This window comes from Acomys russatus, chromosome 24 (genome assembly GCF_903995435.1).
Source record: "Acomys russatus chromosome 24, mAcoRus1.1, whole genome shotgun sequence".
Taxonomy (NCBI): domain Eukaryota; kingdom Metazoa; phylum Chordata; class Mammalia; order Rodentia; family Muridae; genus Acomys; species Acomys russatus.
Window position 1 is genome coordinate 33103186 of NC_067160.1, and position 22054 is coordinate 33125239.

Genomic DNA, 22054 nt, shown 5'->3' on the forward strand with positions numbered 1-22054 from the left:
TTCTCCCTGTACATTTTAAGTAAGTAAAATAATGACTTCATCAATATTGAGCTTCTCCCCAGTCGCCACCCAGGTGTAGAGTTCTACCTATTTCCTTTCATTCAAGGTAAAAGGTCATATACATTAATTCCAACTCTGAAAGGTATTTGAAACTTTAAATGTAGCAGCCAGAAAGATGGCTCATCTGGTAAGGGCACATGCTGCCAATCTTAACTTGATCCCTGGGACCCATATGGTGAAAGGAGGAATCAATGTCTAGTTGTCCTCTGAGTTCCACGTGTGGCATAAGCACAGACTCACACAATAAACAGATAACATACAAGTAAGTATAAACTAATAAATAACTTAAAATGCATACTCTTTCAAACCAAACTTTCATTTAAAGAATCTTACTCAGGGACTAAAGATAGTTCAAGCAAAGGAAAAGCCCTTGCTGCTCTTACAGGAGCTGTGTTCTATTCCCAGCAATTAACAGGGCGGCTCACAGCCATCTCTACCTCCAGTTCTGAGGAACTCAACGCCTTCTCTGGCCTCTGTCGGCATCAGGGATGCACAATGTACATACAGAACACTCACACACATACCAAAAAAGCCAAATGAGCAAGTATTTTTTAAAAAACATTGTTGGGCCTTTAATCTCAGCACTCAGGAGGCAGAGGTAGATGGATCTCTGCCAGTTACAGGCCAGCCTGCTCCACAGAGCAAGTTCCACAACAATCAGTTATGTAGAGAAACCTTGTCTCAAAAACCAAAAAAGAGCCTTGTTCAACAGACATAAAGGTCAATAAAACAATGATACATGGATAAATAATGCTTAAATGTGTTTAAATGGAAAAGGCTGGATATAGAACCAACTGGTCAGAAACTGGGGTAAAATTTGAATTTACATAATGAGATTTACATGTATGTAATTGCATAGAGTATATTCAATTGCATAGTATCATGTGAAGTAAGTATATCTTTAATAAGCATGTTTCTTTACATAAACAGTTACAAAAATGCAAAACTGAAAAGTGCAAGGGGGAATTCAAATGAAATAGCTCTAAGCCTTATCTCAAACTTCTACATTTTAAAATATATATAGATATAGAGGTAGATATATTCTACAGTACAACAAAGCAGACAGGAAAAAAGTTATTGTTGAGCGCTCGGCTAAGTGATTGTCACAGCACTCACATACAAAGCCAGACATGGGGGCTGGAGAGATGGCTCAGCCTTTAAGAGCACTAGATGCCCTCCCAGAGGTCCCAAGTTCAATTCACAGCAGCCACATGGTGGCTCACAACCATCTGTATTGGGATCTGATGCCTTCTTCTAGTATTCATGAAGATATAAAATACATAATATAAATAAATTAAAAAACAAAACAAAACAGCCAGACGCAGGCTTGCAATCCCAGCACTGAAAAGGAAAAGGTGCTTCCTAAAGCTTAAAGCTGGAATTGGTGACTTCCAAGTAGTGAAAAGTCCTGTCTTAAAAAGCAAGGTTAAAAAGTAATAAAAAGACAAGTCTGTGACCTATACATGTATGTGAATAACTTATACACATATACACATGCAAAACACAAAAATCATATATACTTAATTCAACATAATTAAGCTGGAAATACTTACTTTGAGTTTTCGTACAGTAAAGCCAGAGGTCTTGTAAAAGTTGCAAATATTTCTCGGATCATAGAAGGCAAGGAAATATGTCCAAATATACTGGAAAGCATGCTGACGATAGAGTTGCCAATAGCAAGCAGTGTATCAGAGTATGTCTCCTTGAGGCTTAGAGTGTGGAAAGAATTGATCACTCTCACAATTAGCTTAAATAAAGAAGCCAATTTCCCTAGGGGCTCCTTCTTCTTTCTGGACCAATCTGAAGATCTCTGTGGTGCTAAGACATAATTGGATTGATTAAAAAGCCAAGTACTTTTAATACATTTCACTATCACCTTTATATTTTGCATTTAAATGCTGAATACACCGAATATATATATATATAATATATATATATGCTGTTAACTGAAACTTCAGATAAACTTTTAAACAATACGTTAATGAATAAATACCACTACAGTATCTTCAGAAATAAAAACCAAATTCAATGGAAGAGCTGGCAGATCTCAATTTTAAGAATTTTTAATGTTTTTTTCTAATTATGTCTCAATTTCTTCTATTCCTCACAATTTTAACACTAGTTTATAATTACTAAATCAAATGACTGAAGTAACAAAGCTAAATATTTTTGAGTTTTCAAAATAAATGTCTTCACTAAGAATTAATATTCCTGCCTAACACACAGTTCACTGATCCCTAGAAATAATGAAAAGAAATCCTAATAATTTTCTAGATTGGAATGATATCTCTTAAGAGTACACACGTTCCTTCACAGTCCCCCCTTAGGTCACTTCTCTCTAGATTTCAGGTACAAGACAAAAATGCACATTTCTCTTACCCTAAAAGTCATTCTTAATCCAAAATTACCTGTTTCTGTAAAACAACCAAGTCTTAGGAGAGCTCAGATTTAAAGGAAAGGAAAAGTCTAACGCATATCTTACCACCCTCATGGTAAACTGAAACCAAGGATGAAACTGAAACATGTCAATCACCCCTAGGAACAGTTTCTTCAACATAAATATACATTTAAAATGTTAATGAGGAATTCTCATAAAAAAAATAGCAAGCTTGAGGTGTCCGGACATGGCCAAGGCGACAAGGGATGCCAGCAAACCGTCACACATACAAAAAAAAGGTCTGGCCAATGTTTTACATATATAAATGGCAACAAGGTTCTCATTTAAAATTGGGTGGGTACAAATGCAAAAGCAGCTTGGCCATAAAAACAAGTAACACCAATCACATACACATCCATGCCCCAGCTTTCCTCAGTAAGAGGTCAGAGAAGTAGCAATGAACTGCTCTGGGTTTTTACATCCCAGTCTCAGATAAAAAGAATAAGTCCAGCCTGTAGAAAAAGTATGAGGCTGAATATTATGCAAAATTCACAAATAAATAGTGGGAATTTGTCACAATATTTTAAGATGTCATTCTACTATGAAGTGCTTTCCTAACAAAAAAAGGCTATGGGTTCAAGGCCCCAGTACAAGAGAAAAAAAAAAAAAGAATTCAAAAAAGACAAATGGCTCAGTGCTTACTATGCAAGCATGAAGCTTATATGCCCAGCATCTACAAAAGAGGAGACAAAAGAGTGGGAGGAGGAACCAAGACTATGAGTGGGGGAATTTGCTGGGCAGCTAGTCTAGCCAAGCAGTGAAGTCAAGGTTTAGTGAACTGCTTCCTCAACCTTCTAAACGCTGTGCCCCTGCAATACAGCTCACGCTGTGGTGATCCCTAGCCATACATTTATCTTTAGTTACTACTTCACAGCTGTAACTTTTCTGTTATGAAAAGTAATGTAAATATTTTTAGAGACAGATTTGTCAAAGCACCATAACCCACAGGTTGAAAACAGCTGTGAAAGAGGAAGACACTGGACATGGATGGACCGTTCGTTACCTCCACACATTGCATACACTACAAATAACACACAAAAGCAGCAGCAATTATAGGCAAAAGAAACAAAATCTATGAACATATCACCTACACCTCTAGTATTCAAACTATAACTCTATTCAATAATTATTAGATACATTTTATGAGAATGACAACTTAAACAGAAACTTTATAGCCGGGTGCTTTGGCAAAGGCCTGTAATCCCTGCACTCAGGGAGACAGAGGCAGATGGAGCTTTGGGAGTTAGTTAGAGGCCAGCCTGGTCTACAAAGCGAGTCTAGGACAGCCAAGGCTACACAGAGAAGCCCTGTCCTCCCCCCCCCCCAAAAAGGAATTTTATGATGTAATTGGTAAGAAATCAATGCTTGATATAAGCTAATTAATTTAATGTAACCAAACATAAAGTATGGTCATGGTGAGTGGGGTACATGTTAGCTCATGACTATACTCTCAGAAGGACCACCAACAAATTCTGAAATGTCATAAAGCTATAAAGTTCCAAGCTAGCCTAGGCTACAAAGTGAGATCCTATCTTCAAACAAACAACTAAAATATCACAGTGATTTAGGAAGATGCATTAACAAATGATGATCAAGTCATGATTCAGTTTTGTAGAGAACAAAGTGTTTGGGGCTAAGAACTAGCTCAGCTGGTGCACTGCTTGGCTGCCAGGCACAAAAGGCTACAATAAACCTACCATCCCTGTAATCCCAGCAACCAGTGGGTAGAGGCTGGAAGATCAGAAGTCTAGGACATTCTTGGTTATACTGAGAGTTAGAAACCAACCTAGAGTAGAGACCCTGTCTCACATTAAGTAAGTATTAAACGAGTTCCTCCTTGTGGCAAGTTATAGGCCAGCCTGGGTTATTTGCCTCTGCCACAAACAAACAACGCCAATACAGCATTTATTACTTAATAACTAACTTTACAATAGAAGACACAAACCCACCAACAGTATATTCTAACATTATGAATGAATAAGGTATGAATTAAAAGCAGCACTACATTAGTCCTGGGGTATTTCTTTTTGAAAACAAAAATACTGAAACCGAGAACAGGCTTGAGGGACTACATCAAGCTCAAATGCACAAACGCTAAATGCTGGAGACATGCTGGATCTGTGAAGAGAATGGGGAACTATTCCAGGCTGTTCAGGCTCTTCACTTGTCTATACCATGCTTTCAAACGGGGGGGGGGGGGGGGGGGGGGGGGGGGGGGCACGACACAAATTTATAGATTGGCAACAGTAATAATACAAATTTGGGATTTTGCTCCTTCGAGACAAGGTCATGTTATGTAGCCAAGGCAGAACTGGTACTCACTATGTTACCCAGCTGGGCCCTGGACTGGAGGTGATCCTCCAAGCCAATAGTCAGAATTTAGGTGTGCCCCAGTCCATGATTGTTATTGGAGAATCTAAACAAAAGATGTGTAGACAATTCTAACAATATTTCTCTAGTTGAAACTTTGCTTTATTGATATTAGCAAATAATCTGATATGTTTGTAAAGAGAACTAAGAAAAGGCAGCTGTAAGAATTTTCCCTGAAATGCTATAAAATACTGTGTAAGCCAATAAAGGTAAAGAGAATACTTACATTTGATTTTGGGCTGGTATTTACTATTATATGGTGAAAAGTCAACACAATCAACCATTACAACAATAATATGACAGATCCTGTCCAAGAATAGCAAATCCTAGGGAAAAAATTAAGTACGATAATCAGAAATTTTTACTGCAGAACAGGACTCAAGAGTCAACACACAGCCGGGCGTGGTGGCGCACACCTTTAATCCCAGCACTCGGGAGGCAGAAGCAGGCGGATCGCTGTGAGTTCGAGGCCAGCCTGGTCTACAAAGTGAGTCCAGGATGGCCAAGGCTACACAGAAAAACCCTGTCTCAAAAAAACAAAAACAAAAAACAAAAAAAGAGTCAACACACACAAAATTTTTTACTGTTTATGCTAAAACACATGGTCATTAAGTACTTCCCAGTGAGGTGCTCAATAGCAAATACTGTGCTTCTCAACCCTAAGGGGAAAGTATTAATATTTATATTATCAAAAAAGCTGTTTCAACCAATAAATTCTATTGACTGACTGGAATCTATGCAAGGTCTTTGCCATAGCTCTACATAAAAATTCATCCTCCAAACTAGAGTGACACCTCAGCTGTGGGAGTGTTTGCTGACGTTGAAAGTATGTTCCACAACATTAGGCAGCTCCAGGGGGTCTTACAGCCACTTCTGCACTCTGTGGGCACTCAACACATATATGCATGCACATTTTATTTTAACTGAAATAAACAGTTTTTTTTTTTAAATCTACCCAGGGCCAATGGGTACATACATCCAATTTTTCTTTTTGTTTTTTGAGACAGGGTTTCTCCTGGACTCACTTTGTAGACAAGGCTGGCCTTGAACTCAGAGATCTGCCTGCCTCTGTCTCTCCAAGTGCTGGGATTACAAGCACTGAAATTATAAAACCATGTGAACACAAACACAGTGAAGCAGCTGCTAAAAAAGCTTCCTTTTCTTCCTTCTCCTCAGCCTAGAAGAAACTAAAATAGAAATTAGAAATATAGGCTAAGGAGGCTGGTATAAAAGAACAAGAAAAGGTAGCAGGGCAGTGGTGGCGCACACCTTTAATCCCAGCACTTGGGAAGCAGAAGCAGGTGGATAACTGAGTTCGAGGCCCGCCTGGTCTACAAAGTGGGTCTACGACAGTCAAGGCTACACAAAGAAACCCGATTTCAAAAAACACAAAATAAACAAATAAATAAATGAAAGAAAATAAGAGAACAGAAAAGGTAATATGGCTTTCCCCTCCCACAACCTCTACAGCTAAGAGTAGAGAAGAAAGAGGCAGTCTCCACCAGCAAGATGAAACATAATACACCATCGACATTCACAAGGCTCTCATGGAATCAAAGTACCTCTTATATCCCACAGGAGACAGGATTCCACAGTGGGAATTGATACCAGGGTCAACCCAGGAGTCTAGGAATCAAGAATATCAGCCATCTTATCTGAATGTTTGTCCAGGCTATGAGGCTAAGGATTCACCAAACAAACACTGGCTTAATAGATGTCTCCATTACCAGGTTCAGAAATCTAAGACTAGAGAGGGGACTACCCACCAAGCCTAATAATCGAAGATCAACCTTAGGACCCATGTGGTGTAAGGAGAGAACTGATCCAAGGTCAATACTTCAGTTAGATAGCTTTGGCTTGTGGGCTAACAATCTAACTCAAAATTCAGTAAAAGGTAAAATTATAGACTAGGATGGCCAACGTCCTACTCTGGCCTCTACATGCACTGGGTATCTCTCACACAGACGCAGATATCCCACCCCACATACATATATATCCTCACACCCACTCACCAAGGGTCAAGATGGCTCAGGAGACAAAAATAATTACAACACAAACCTGACAGCAACCCCAGAACCTATTGTAGAAGGAAAAAACCAACTCCTCAAAATTATTCTCTGACCTCTACAAGTGTTAGAACACAGGCTCCCATGCTGTCTGCCCTGAGTATTAACATAAATTTTTAAATAAGGGGAAATAACTGAGGTTAGTTGGTAGAATCCCTAAATAGCATCACGAAGCCTGACCAAATAAACCAGCTTTGGTAGAGAAAATCTGTAACCACAGCACTCAGGAGATGGAGGGAGAAAAACCAGAAGTTCAAACTTCTGTAGTGCCCAAGTTTCCAACAGTGACAAACAAGGGATCTCCAGAACCTGATCCTCCAGCTCTCAGATCCTCAGCCCCACACCTATACTTCCATCCAACCAACTACAGAAGCTAAGTCCCAGCACAGAAACAAACAGGCAAGAATTCATGATAGCATATTCTCTCTAAAAATAAATCCCTTTATAATGGATCCAACTGAAAACCTGAAAGGGCTTCCAAAAGGTTTACAACAATGGCTATATCCTTAATACTGAAAAACCAGAGATGAATGAAATTAGGATATCAATAAAAGACATGAAAACAAACAAACAAACAAAAAAAGACATGAAAACAGAATTCAATGCAAAGATGCAAAATACTAAAGAAAAGACCAACTGGAATGAAGGTGGAAATGTAAAGTTGTGAGCCAACAAAAATCTCAGTGGAGCCAGGAATGGTGGAGCAACCTTTTAATCCTAGCACTTGGGAGACAGAGGCAGATGGATCGGTGTGAGTTCGAGGCCAGCCTGGTCGACAAAGTGAGTCCAGGACCAGGACAAGACTACACAGGGAAACCCTATCTCAAAAAAAAAAAAAAACAAAAAACAAAAAACAAAAAACAAAACAAGAACATAAAAAATAAAACTCAGTGGAAAAGCCTTACTAATAGAATAAATGATATGGACTAAGGGCTGACATGGTAGAGACGTTAACAAAATCCACTAAAGGAAGTGCTTTGGGACATCATGAAAACATCTAACTTTTGTATTATGGCCACAAAAGGCTACTTTATGAAAGGCACGGAATATATTTTCAATAAATTATAGAAGATATTTTTCTACACCTACAGAAAAAGATGCCCATCACGTAAAAGCCTACAGAACTCCAAAGAGAACCAAAAAATAAAAAGGCTGGACATGGTGATACCACCTTTAATCCTAACAGTCTAGAGACAGAAGGATTTCTGTGTGTTCAAGGCCAGCCTGGTCTACAGACTGCCCTGCTCCCATCCCACACACACACACAAATAAGGAGAAAACCATTTCACAATAAACACAGAATAAAGGAAGTTTTGACCAGAGTTCTAACAAGGGAAATACTTCAGTCAGGAAAAGAATGAACACAATCAACGGGTCTCAGGGAATAAACACATGGAATCAAATAATTAGGTAGAAAATGCCACACACATAAAACAAAAAAAACAAAACAAAACAAAAAAAAGGCAGCAATTAACACGAATCAGTATCTTTGAACATCAGAGTCTCAATTGTTCAATAAAATGACTAAGACTAGGGCTAGAGAGGTGGCCCAGCAATTAAGAACACTCCCAGCCCTTCAACACCCACAGATGGTCACAACAGTCAGTCTGGAGCTCCAACTCCAGCTCCCCTGTAGGCAGCTCATGCACACAGTGTAGACATACATGCAGGCAGAACAACCATTCACCTTATTTTCAACAGAAAGAAAAAAGAAACTGAGTAGCACATTGTTAAAAAAAACAAACAAAAATAAACAAGACCCATCTCTACTGCCTCCAAAAAAGGTGTTTCACCATCACAGACACCACTTTAAGGTCAAAGGCTAGAAAAAGGTATTCCGAACAAACGCATCTAGGAAACAAGTATATTCAAGTTCTGACAAAATAGACTTCAAGCCAAAGTGACTCAAGATAAGGTCACTTCACACAATACACCAAGAGGAGTATTACAAACCTAAACATATACACATTGGTACACCAAGACTACTAGCTATAAAACCACAAAGTGATAATGGGTGGCTTCAATACAACACTTTCAGCAATAGACAGAAACATCTAGACAAAAACTGAACATTAATATTAAAGTTTAATGACTCCACACACCAAATGGGTTCAATATACACAGGCTTCTCAACAGAGTCCATGAAACTTCCTCCAAAACTGACCACCAATTAATTAGGTTACAAAGCAAGCCTCAACAGGTAAGAAAATTGAAATAACATTCTGAATTCTAAAGCTAGTATCAATAGCAAGGATAATCATTTTTAAAAAGCCTCATAGAGACTCAACACACTAACAAATGCTAATGCAATCACTGAAGCAATTAGGAACTAAAATTTTGAAAATTCCTAGAATTGAAGGAAAATTAAAACAGAACATATCAAATCTATGGGAACATGAAAGACAATCCTGCCAGGTGAGGTAGGGCATGCCTTTTAATCTCAGCACTTGGGAGGCACAAGCAGGCAAAGCGCTGTGAGTTCAAGGGTCCAATGTGTGGTGCAGAGCAACCAAGGCTACACAGAGAGAGATCATTGTCTCGAAAAACCAGAAAAAGACAATCCTGAGGAAAGTTTGTAGGATTAAATAAAGCAAAAATATGTGATCATATCAGTAATCTAGAGATAAATCAAAAGACCTAGGTAAACAAGGAACAAGCCAAACCCCAAAACAGTTGATAGGATGAGATAAACAAAACCAGGCAACAAATAACACTACGAAGAATCAACAAAGGGAAGAGTTGTTCCTTTGAAAAGATAAGCAAGATTGACAAAGGGTAGCTGTGGGGTAGAGCATGCCTTTAATCCCAGCAATGGGATAGAAAGAACACACTTTTGCCATTACAAAAACTGCTTTCTGGTTGATTGGATTTGAGTTTCTCCTTTACAAGGAGAAAATTTCATGCCTGGTACAAAATCTCAGTCAAAAGTTCATGGTGGTGGCGCACACCTTTAATCCCAGCACTCAGGAGGCAGAGACAGGCGAATTGCTGGGAGGCCAGCCTGGTCTACAAAGCAAGTCGAGGACAGCCAAGGCCACACAGAGAGAAACCCTGTCTCGGAAAAACAAAAACAACAACAACAACAACACATAGGAATTTGGCCTGCTAGCTCTAAGATTTGCTGAGCTCTGGAATTTAGACCCAATCAAAAGTGGGAAAGCTGTATAGTGTGCTTTCTTTTCCATGCCAACTACTTCTGTGTTCTACAGAGAAAGATGATCTCACACAACCTGTAACAAAAAAGCCAGACAGAGACAAAGCTCTATACAGCCATTCTCAGCAGACTGAGTTCTCCTCACAGTTCTTGGCCTTACCAAGATTCACGCTTTGATTTTGAGAATAGTTTCAGAAAAGGTAAACTGTAGCACAATTAAGATATTGTAAGAAAAGCTTAGACAAGCCAGGCACAGTGATCCACGCCTGTAATCCCAGCACACAGGGAGGCAGAGGCAAGTGGATCTCTGTGAGTTTGAGACCAGCCTGGTCAACAAAGCAAATGCAGGCCAACCAAACCTACAGAGAAACCCTGTCTGGAAAAAACCAAAACCAAAACCAAAAACCAAACAAAAAGCGTACACTAGGGTTAAGAGAAAAAGGCACCCCAAGGTAATATAGACTTGTAATTTTCTGCAACAACTAGACCTCTTATAAAGGAGCTTAGATAACTATAAACTTTTGAGTGCTATCTTCAGTTTTTAAACAGTACAGGGAGTCAGGCATGGTGGTGCACGCCTTTAATCCCAGCACTTAGGAGGCAGAGGCAGGCTGATCGCTGTGAGTTCAAGGCCAGCCTGATCTACAAAGTGAGTCTACGACAGCCAAGGCTACACAGAGGAGAAATCCTGTCTCGAAAAACGGAAAATAAAATTCAATTAAATTAAAAAGTGCAGGGGAAAAACTCACTGAAAGGGCTTCGCCTTCCAAAGTGCACGTCATTTTAGAAGAAAGTTCTTCACAGCATAAATTCTCTTCTGCTGTTGCCACCAAAGCAGCGCAGCGAGCAAAAGCTCTATACAATTCCGACCAAGTTTTAAGTAAAGTTTTCATGGTAGCCTAATAACAAAAAAGAAATTTTATAAATTGACACCAACGTACCAAATATATAGCACGAATAATACATCTTCAAGACTGAAAAAAAAAAAATTCTACATGAACAGTACTAGAAATTACCATAGGTCAAAAGTCAAATGACAAAAAGGGAAGTCTCATTCCACTGTCCACTCGCCTTCACACAAACATTCATCCACCCCACAAACATGAAAAACCAGGATTGGTGCTAGTCATATACATAGGCAGTATTTCCAGAAAGGCACAAAATCCTCAAACATTATACGTTCTTACCACAGGAAATGTCTGAGCTGAAAAAATATGGTTTACTGGTAAAGTCAATGCACCATAGATGGCACTGAAGTTATGTTCTAAGGCATCACCTTGATTCACTTCATTGGTCTGAAACAAACAAACAAAAAAATATGAAGTTAGACAATTACCATCTAATTCTGGTCCTACATGGTAATATGTCTCCCATGTCAAAGCTGTGTTCTACTAGAACGTATTCCAGAGATGCTGCACTTACAGCCTTAGGTACCAGAGTATGCCTTAGTGAAAAGGAAAGAAACACCCGTGCAGAGTGAGTATGAAGTCAGCCTCAAGTGAGATGATGTCAAACCCAACAAATGGCATTCTAACTACCATGGGAAGACAGCTGACATGATGTGGAGACAATTCAATGTCAGGGACTGCTGGCTACCATATTATCTGAGGAAGGCAACAGGTTCTCTCAGGGTTCCAAAACAGAAAAGCAGACTTCTGGTCTTCAGAACTGACAGCTTATGTTCCTACTTATTGTTGGAGCTAGAAGTACAGCCTAATTATCTGTAAACGTACTTTATTTTCTTGGGCTTGACTCTAGTACCTATACATAAAAGATCAAAAATTAATTCAAATGAAAAACACCTTCAGTCCCAGGACTTGGGAGGCAGAGGCAGGCTAATCCCCAAGTTCAAGGCCAATGTGGTCTACAGAGTGTTTCAGGATAGCTAGGGCTACAAGAGAAACCCTGTCTCAAAAAACAAAGAAAAAATAAACATTAATTCTCTTGTTTTCACCACCAGTTTGTGTGAATTTTGTTGTTCTCAGAAACTTTAGGGAACAAATTGAGAGAGAGCGATGAGCTCCCATGAGCCTGAGGCCAGCCTGGGCTATGGAATCCCAGGGAATGCAGCTACAGAAGGGCGGCATCTCAAAACCACACACAACCACAAACCTTTTCTAATACATTAGTCAGGCTAGTAGATTCATAAATTGCCTCTACTACAGTTTAAGGTGAAGAGATTCTTTTTTGTTTTGTTTGTTGAGACAGGATTTCTCTATGCAGTCTTTGCTGTTCTGGAACTTGTTCTGTAGATCAGGCTGGCCTCAAACTCAGAGTTCTGCCTTTCTATGCCTCTCAAGTGCTGAGAGTAAAGGTGTGAGCCACCACAGCCAAGCTAACGTGATGATTCTTAGAAATGCATCTATTTGCCTTCTAGGAGAACTTCTGGAGTCTTCATTTTGAGTTACTTAAAATTAACCTAAAGAAAGAAATTTGAACTTACACTTCACAAGCAAACAAAAATACCAAAACAAAGCAAAACAGAAAAGCCAACTTGTGTTCTTTATCGTATTAATACTCAAAACTATGAACACTTAAATCTAAGAAACACTCAATTAAAACAAAAAAGATTTATTATTTATTTAATATTCAGCCTGCATGCCAGAAGAGGTTGTGAGTCGCCATCTGGTTGCTAGGAATTGAGCTCAGGACATTTGGAAGAACAGCTCTGAACAATCTCTCCAGCCCAAGAAATACTCAACTCTTAACAGGTCCCACACTTACAGAAGGCTGAATGAGGCATCATGGCTTGACTATGGAGGGTCAGGTGTGGTAAGCACACAACCTGAAGTCTAGCTTTGGGAAACTAAGACATGAATTCACCTTGGTTATAGAATAAGACTTTGTTTCAAAGGGAAAACAAAACAAAGACCATTTTATATTGATGTGTATCAGATAGAAAACAATATAAGTATTCAAAGATCCAAACAATAGAAGGATGGGGCGAGAAAGCACACAAGGTAGGAGGCCAGTGTAGGCTAGACAGTGAGACACTGACACAGACGTTATCACAGGAGGCAGGGATTATCAGCACTATTAGAGGATAAGGAGCTATTTGGCCTATACTATCACAATAGAAAATAAATCAGGTACACCAACCAACCAATCACTAACTGTGTAAGAAAAAACAAAGTATTTCTCTTTTTATTTAAATTCCTTGTGTTCTTTTCCAAGAAAGGGGGGGGGGGGGGGGGCGGTGAAGAGCATGATAAGCTGAACCTCCTAGCACTGAGAGAGCAGAAGACCAGCCTCATCCATATCGCATGCTTTATAAATATTAGTCCAGACTCAGGGAGGGAGACGTGGCAACTGTGTCGTACCTGATGGATCACATCAGTCAGAGGAGTGACTATAATGCTCCACATTCTCCAGAGATGTTCCTTGTTGGCCAACTGCTTTGCGTTTTGATTGATCACACTTAGTACAGAGTCACTAAAAGCTAGTGGTGAAGTCGGACCAGAAAGCACACAGCCCACAAGCGTTTCTAGATTGAGAAACAACCTAAAAAATGTGAACAATGGATCAGAATGATGTATTCATCCTAATGATGTTTTAGCAAACTCTAGAATTAACAGCTAAATACAAGAAACAATGAATTTCTAAGTCCATTTTATTATTTATCCCCTCAGCCCCTAATACCACCATGACCTACTTTTTAAAAATTATCTTTGTTGTTTTAAATTTTTTATACTATGACAAAGAGCACTTGTTCTTTCAGGGAATCTGGGTTCAATTCCCAGACCCCACATTGTCACCACACAAGACTGAGATCCAAGGGATTTGACACCTTCTTCTGCCCTCTAAGCATACACATGGTGAGGACATACATGAAGACAAAACACACAGATAAAAAAATTTTTTTTTTTTTTTTTAATTATGGCACAAAATCTGGGGGCAGCAACTGTAATGCCAGCCCTGGGAATCTCACACAGAAAGTTCTAGAGTGACATTGGCCTGAGCTAAAAAGCCACATCAAAAAACCACAAATGACCAATTGAGCATGGTGTTTCTATCTATAATCTAGCACTCAGTATACTACAAGAAAAATCAGCAATGAAACTGGGATTGGTGATACAAGCTTTAATCCCAGCAGAGAGAGGTAGACACCTGTGTGTCTACATAACCAGAGTAGACAGAACTACAGACCATGGTCTAAATAAAAACACCAAACAGAAAGGGTATGATCATAGACACCTGTTATCTTAGAAATTAGGAAGTGGAGAGAGAGGAGAGTCACTTCAAATCAGCCTCCTTACACAGCAATCCCAGGCAACCCTGAGCCTCATGAGACCATGACTGAATTTAAAATAAAAAACAAGGTACAGACTTACTTTTCATCTCCTACACCATATTCTAAAAGATTGTTGTTGAAAATTAACTGGATTAAGAACAATGCTGGAGTTCCCTGAAAAAGAAAGAGAACAAAGTCACAATTCCCAGTAAAAAGAACTGCAAGTTTCCCCCTACAGTCACTTGACTCATTTTAGCATGACAGTTTGAACTTTTAGCATTATTAGGGTACGATGACAACAGGAAGGTTACATTTAAAACCACACACAATGCCAGGCATAGTGACACACACTTATAATCTGCCCTAACACGTAGTATACTGAGGTGGCAAGATGGTCGAGATCAAGTCTGTGTGAGAGACTGAGACCCCATCTTCCAAACAAACAAACAAAGCAAACCAGGCATGGTGACAGCGTATAGGAGGCAGAGACAGATACATTGAGTTTGAAATGTAGAAGCAAGCCTGGTCTATAGAGCAAGTTCCAGGCCAACTACATAGACAGGTCTTTTTTTTAAAGCTAAAGAGAGGGTTCAGTGGCTCAGCATGTGTTCTGTTCTGACAAAGGGCCAGGCTTCAGTTCCCAATGCCTGTGTCAGGTCCATCACAGCCTCCTTCAACTCTAGCACCAGGAGAGTGCATGCGTGTACACACACACACACACTCCCAGACTCAAATAGAAACAATTTAAAATAAAATGACTAAATAAAAATATTTCAAATAAAAATCAAATCCACCTCTATGCTCATCATAGTCCTTCCATGAGAAACCAAAGAAGGTAAGGTGTCAAGTATTTTTAAAAAACAACAAACAAACCACTAACACACTAACCTAGAAACAACAAAGTATATGTCACATTATTAAGCTAATATTACTGAGTTTTCAAATAGTCTAGCAGTAGCCAGTAATATTATTCCACACAAACAGGAAACGTTCTTTCTGACATCCATTATTTAATCCATGAAAAGAATGTGCATCTACTCACTAGCACAGCACCACGTTTAATTTTCCACAGTGATCTATTATTTTCGTTTTTAACTTCATCAACAAAATCCAAGCATTTATTATTTTTTAAGAAATCTAGCAGGGGAAGCAGGCTCTCTGATGAGACCTGATAGGCTGTGGTCATACAGCGAGGCAGGAGGCCCCTTCTGTCAGAGGTCCAGGGGAGGAGAATAGGGCAAAAGAGGGAGGGAGGGAGGGAAGGTGGGAATGGGAAGATACAAGTAAGGGGATAACAATTGGGATGTAATCTGAATAAATTGATATAATAAATTTTTTTAAATAAGAAAAAAAGAAATCTAGGGGGCTGGAGAGATGGCTCAGCAGTTAAGAACACTGACTGCTCTTCAGAAGTCCTGAGCTCAATTCCTGGCAACCATATGGTGGTTCATAACCATCTATAATGGAATCCAATTTCCTCTTCTGGTGTGCATAAAAACAGAGCACTCATACACATAAAATAAATTTAAAAAAAAAAAAACTAAAGAATTTTTGTTTTGCCAATCTTTATCATATAACTACACTGCATTTTAAGATACTTGCATTAAGAATATCCATATTAGCAACCTGATATGCTGGTGAACCTAATACTTTCTGAGGAAGTCCTTTAACTGTAATTTCCATGAGGACCTAGGAAAGAAACATTTTACAGTAGTTAGCCATAAAAACCTGAAAAGCTGTTACTCAGTAAAAATCTTACATTGTCATCTATATTTCTGATAATTTATTACAAGTAACCATCACCTGTAATTCATTACAGTATATTCAGTAATATGTATACATTCATTTTAAAAATTAAAAAATATAAAGACCTTTTGCCTTGTTTCAATTACTATGAAAAGAAACAGCTGGGCGTGGTAGCTCACGCCTTTAATCCCAGCACTAGGGAGGCTGAGGCAGGCGGATTGCTGTGAGTTCGAGGCCAGCCTAGTCTACAAAGCAAGGTCAGGACAGCCAAGGCTACACAGAGAAACCCTGTCTCGAAAAACAAAAACAACAACAAAAAAAACTATATGAATATCTACAATTTAACTGTTCTTCTAAAACTGAACCTTCACACTATTTAAATTTTATATTCTTACGAGAAACTCTGCAATGACATACTATAATAGGCTGGAAGCTTGCTAACTACAAATTGACTCTCAGATTATAAATCCAAAGATGCTGAAGCCTCCCAAACTATTCTCCAAATGTTTTCCTGTGCTCGTATTAAAATGAACTAAACAGTGCTGAGTGTCCTAATAGTTCTTAGTAAAAAACATTTTTGTTTTGGAAATACACTGAAGCTGAGCCTTCCCAGAATGCGTAGGAAGCATAAACTAATTTAACTCATTAAACAACTAAGAACATCCCCGCCCCTTCCCCCTCTCTGAGACAGGGTTTCTGTGTAGCCCTGGCTGTCCTGGACGGACTCTGTAGGCCAGGCTGGCCTCAAACTCAAGAGTCTTCTTGCCTCTGCCTCCCTGGTGCTAGGATTACAGACTGACTACACTCTCTTTACAAACTGAACTTCAGAACTGATGGACCAGGAAGGCACTTTCCCTCAGCTGGACAAAGGGAACCAATCTACTCTCTTCTGCTGCCCTTGATACCATCTAGTAACGCTAAGTTTAAAGTATACCTAATTAGCAAAGGCAATGTCACTGTGCTACTGCTACCTAGAACTTTGGACATTAAAATATGTTCAAGCTGCATGTCCTTTATTCCACTCTTGGTATGAAGCTGGTGATCCCTTGAACCACTCTGCAGATGTCTAAAGCTGCCACGATTTATTATTCAGAGTGTTGCAGAGTCCTACTGTGAACCCCAAGATTGTGAACTGTAAAATCCTGCTTCTTGTTTGGTGTGGTTTAGCCCTAACACACACCTTTAACACAAGATTTCTGTACAAAGGATTTAATAAAGTTAACCCTAGGCCAGGAGGCGAAACAAGAAAGCAGCTGACAAAGATAAGAGTTTATGGGCAAGTACTTGGGCTTTTAGTTTTGTTTTTTCCCTCTGGGACATGAGCTGAGCGAAGGTCAGCTGGGTGCTTCTCTGCCTCTCTTTGAGCTAATAAGTTTTCACCCCAGCATATGGCTGGTAAAATTGACCATTTGAGATTTACTCTTTTGTTGTTTTGTTTTTTGAGACACGGTTTCTGTGAGTTCCTGGGTTTCCTGGAACTCTCTTTGTAGACCAGGATGGCCTCAAACTTACAGTGATCACCTGCCTGTCTTCTGAGTGCTGGGATTAAAGGCGTGCGCCACCACGCCCAGCATGGCTTTCTTTAAAGCCACAACACAGCCATTTCCTAGACAGGTTTCAAATGACATTTGAATGGCACTTACAATACAGATGAATTGCTAGTCAGTATTTGGTATTATGCCAACCTCATCTGAGCAACTACCAATATATACTAAACTTCAATATTAGACTTTAAGGCAATTTATAAATATATTTACCAGGGTTTTTGATACAGGAAATACTTCTGACTTCACTATGCTTTCCAAAGATTTTAGTAGGAGGGTTAAAACTTCAGAACCTGATCTTTCTTTTCTGTTTCCTATGGAAGAGTAAAAGGAAGGATATAATTCCCTGATATTATGATAGAACAAGGTTCTCACACTGACAAAGCATTTGTGCTATGAAGGTCACTGACCATTGTGACTGTGCTTACCTGACTCAGTAACTGACTTCACCAGGCTAATCAGCTCCTTCCAGATACCACTGACTATTGTATCTGCCAAGGAATACAAGCACTTTTAAGATAGGGTTCAGTTCCTAATATCCCAGCTCTAAGTAACTCCAGTTCCAAGGAATCAGATGCCCTCTTATGACCACTTGGAGTACACCACACACACATGTAGACAAAATACTCATACACATAACAACAAAACTCGTTCTCTCATTCCTTCTACTAAAGAAGTTACAATCTGAGCACTAATTTGAGTATTTGTAAAACTGCTGTTTCAATTTTTTTTAGAAGGACTACAACATGCTAACAGGTTGACCACATAACAAAAAAATAAATGTTTTCATTGTTCCTTTATCTGTATGGTTAAGTGTTTATCTGTATGGTTAAGTTTTTCACAAGTGTTTCACCACTTGTGAAAAAACAAAACCCACAATGATTTAGAAAGATAACAGAGCCATGTGTGGTGATATTTAAGAAGCAGAGACAAGAGGACTGCCATTGGTTCTAGGACAGCAGAGCTACATAGACCAAGGTGCTTCCTCCAAAGGATGCAAACTCCCCACACCCATACACTTTTATTAAAAACAACAATAAAATGGCTCATGAGGCACTTGCTGCCAAGTATGGAAACTCCAGTTTGATCCTGAGACCCTACATAGTATAGAGAACCAACTTCCAAAAGCTGTCCTCCGCACATGTGACGTGGCAATGCATAAATACACAACAGATGTATAATAGGAAAAAGTTTCACCTTCCAAGCAGCTAAGGAGCCTGTATTGACTTATTTTGAGGTGACAGGCTCTAGGTTTGAAAATCACTTCAGCCTCAAATCAGAGACCCTTGCCTCAACTTCTGCAGTGCTGGGATGGTGTTTGCCACTATACTCATGTCTTTCATGTCTTTTTTTTTCTCCCCCCCAAAACAAGCTCTCATTCTGCCATGCAAGATGACCTCAATACTCATTCCTTACCTAATCTGTAGTACCTAATCTGTAGTACAAGGTTTACAAAGGTAAGCCACCATGCCTGGCTTTCCATTTCTTATAGCCTTTGTTAGGCCCTGAACAAACTTAAATGCAGATATGAAGCCACAGAGCCTAGGCTTGAGCCAGAGCTCTATTTATTAGTCGCTATATAACTTTATACATTATTTCTTTGCACAACCAACTTCTTTCTTTTCCTAGGTACTTTTGACATGCCTGGGACATGCTACATAGACAAGACAGACATCAAATACAAAGAAGATTGGCCTGCCTTTGCCTTCCCAATGAAGTGGTGTAAAATCTAGCCAATGAGTTAACACCAAATTAATATTTGCTATTTTAATCGTCCTTTAAAATACACTTTTGGCCTGGTAAGATGGCTCAGTGGCTAAAGGTCCCTGCTTTCAATCCTGATAGCCAAAATCGATTCTCAACATGGTGAAGAACTTGAGCCCCAAAAAGTTACCCTCTGACATCCCCGTGTGCTGTGGCACATGTATGACCAAAGATGAGGTAAATACTTAAACACACTTTTGAATTTTAAAAAGTTGCTCCATTTTACCTGAGGCATCTCCTCCAACTGCAAAAAAGCTATCATGAACAGCAGTGATGAGTGTATGTGCATTCTTGGAGAAGAAAGAAGGGCTGCTGATTAGCGGGTGTTCCAGTGGCTCTAAATAGAGAAAACAAAAGAAAATCCCGCCGAAAGATTTAGGGAACAAATTTCACAATAAAAAACTGAACTCATTTCAAATACAAGAAAATCACTGTTAGTAAGCTGTTGTGAAACTGAAGCCTCTACTCCATCCAACCATTTTGGATTGTTTCTAACACACAAAATTATTTCAAAAACAAATACCTAAGCTCAATACAAGCTTGTGTTTCTTGGCAAAACTCAAGACTTCTGGACCCAACAAAAAATGCAGCATCATTTCCAGTCCCAGAAGCTGAATAGAAGGGATTGCAGCCATTCCACCGGTGTTTGAACTCATGTTCATGCGAGCAGTTGCAGGACCTCCGTAAGGAGGAGCGCCTTTAAAAGAGAAAGACCAAGTTACTCAAGTTAATCTCCCTATCAATACACTACACCTTTAAAACATGATGCAAATTTCTCAGGCATTAAGACAAACCTTGAAAATATCCAATCCTTTCTGTAACCTGAATAGACACTCTGAAGTGTTGCAAAGGACTGAGTTGCATGTTCTAAGTATCTTTTAATGTTTGTGTACATTATGTGAAGGTGTGTCTCTGTATATTCAATTGTTGATTGCTAAAAAGGCCTGCATAAGTACTAGCCAAATCTTGGTATTGTTATTTCTTTTTTGGATTTTCGAGACAGGGTTTCTCTGTGTAGCCTTGGCTGTCCTGGACTCACTTTGTAGACCAGGCTGGCCTCGAACTCACAGCCATCCACCTGCCTCTACCTCCCCCAAGTGCTGAGATTAAAGGCGTGCGCCACCATGCCAGGCTTGTATTGTTATTTCTATGGCCCATCACCAGTCTTGTAAATATTTATTCTTCCTCACTTGCCTATTGGCTGTAATCAACAAGTGTAAGGTAGAAGTTTCAGGAAGAGAAGTAAGCTGAGGAGACTTGGGGGATTCAGGGAACAGACAGGAGGGAGTAGGGTGGACCACAGTGGAGTACAGAAAGTACAGAGCTAGCCAGGTGCTAGGGTCTACCCAGAGAGCTGGCGTAAGATTAGAACAGCTGGGAGACTGTGCAAGTAAAGGCCTAAGCTTTAAAATAATTAAAAAGCCTCCATGTCATTATTTTTACCACTGGCAGGTCCAAGAAAGTCTGCTATATTTTAAGACCCAGTTTTTCCATACAAGCACAATAGCATTTAAAGGAGTAGGGCCTGGTTTTACCCATTTGTAATCACAGCATTTTGAGGCAGGAGGACTCATGTCAGTTTAAGGCCAACATGGTCAACATAGTGGTTCCCAGGCTAACCAGAACTACATAGTGAGACCAAGTCTCAAAAGACCCAAAGAGCTCAAGTCAGTCCAGGCTGCATAGTGAAACACTACCTCAAAAAAATTTTTTTTCGTTGTTTTATTTTTTTTAATCTCTCTGTGCTACATACAAAATGAGACCTGGGACAAAATAAATTAAAACACTAAACAAAACAAAATTTGTTTCCCAACCACCCAAAATAATCCAGTTAAAAGTAATCAGTAACAAGCCGGACGTGGTGGCCATGCCTGTAATCCCAGCACTTGGGAGGCAGAGGCAGGTGAGTTCGAGGCCAGCCTAGTCTACAAAGCAAGTTCATTCAGGACAGCCAAGGCTACACAGAGAAGCCCTGTCTCAAAAGAAGGAGAAAAAAAAAATCTAAGCCCCAGAAGAGAGTGTGACTACTCCTTCAAAGACTCTTCAAGAGAAGGAAGGAAATCCTTCTCACCTTATGTCCAGGAGTGAGCGAACAGAGACTAAGAAAGGCAATCTCTCTCACCTTTATGTCCAGGACTGAGTGGACTTAAGCCAGGAGAAGTAGAGCCTCGAGGTGTACTGCCTTGAGGTGAAATAATACTATCAGCACTGATTGTACTCTGAATCAGGGGCACACAAACCTACAGATGAAAAGGCAAAACAGCAATGATTTCATTATCAAGTTTGTAAAAGCTTTATAAAATATGTATTCTCTAAGAAGCAACCTAAAGCAGGGCATGGTGGCGCACGCCTTCAACCCCAGCACTCAGGAGGCAGAGGAGGGCAGATAACTTAAACTTAAAAGCTCACTTCTAAAATTGTCCACTACCTGTCCCATCTATTCGCTATGTTCTTCCAATTAATATGTTGGACAACTAGATTAGACTCTTAGGACCTTACTATGACTGAATCTGAAGATTTCCCTATGGCTTATTTAATACCAATTTTGAATTATGTCATATCAAACTTGGGAGGCTTCTATGTGAAATGCAGGAACTAAAGCCAGGGATAAAGCTCAATGTAGATTCCCCAGTATACACAGGGTCCCCTAGTTAAACCTAGGATTTCTAAACAACAGCATGG

General features: G+C 39.5%; 1 protein-coding gene across 1 annotated transcript in view; it reads right to left on the minus strand.

Annotated features, from left to right (window-relative positions):
* Positions 1-22054, minus strand: part of Rif1 (replication timing regulatory factor 1) — a 59399-nt gene that overhangs the window by 20972 nt on the left and 16373 nt on the right. Inside the window, exons 11-22 of the mRNA XM_051167133.1 lie at positions 21495-21612; positions 19896-20069; positions 19599-19709; positions 18037-18099; positions 17822-17922; positions 15921-16007; positions 14419-14492; positions 13408-13588; positions 11275-11382; positions 10837-10986; positions 5094-5193; positions 1614-1878 (exon numbers count right to left, since the gene is read on the minus strand). Of these exons, the coding sequence (XP_051023090.1) occupies positions 1614-1878; positions 5094-5193; positions 10837-10986; positions 11275-11382; positions 13408-13588; positions 14419-14492; positions 15921-16007; positions 17822-17922; positions 18037-18099; positions 19599-19709; positions 19896-20069; positions 21495-21612 (1532 nt within the window). The remainder of the gene's footprint in view (positions 1-1613; positions 1879-5093; positions 5194-10836; positions 10987-11274; positions 11383-13407; positions 13589-14418; positions 14493-15920; positions 16008-17821; positions 17923-18036; positions 18100-19598; positions 19710-19895; positions 20070-21494; positions 21613-22054) is intronic.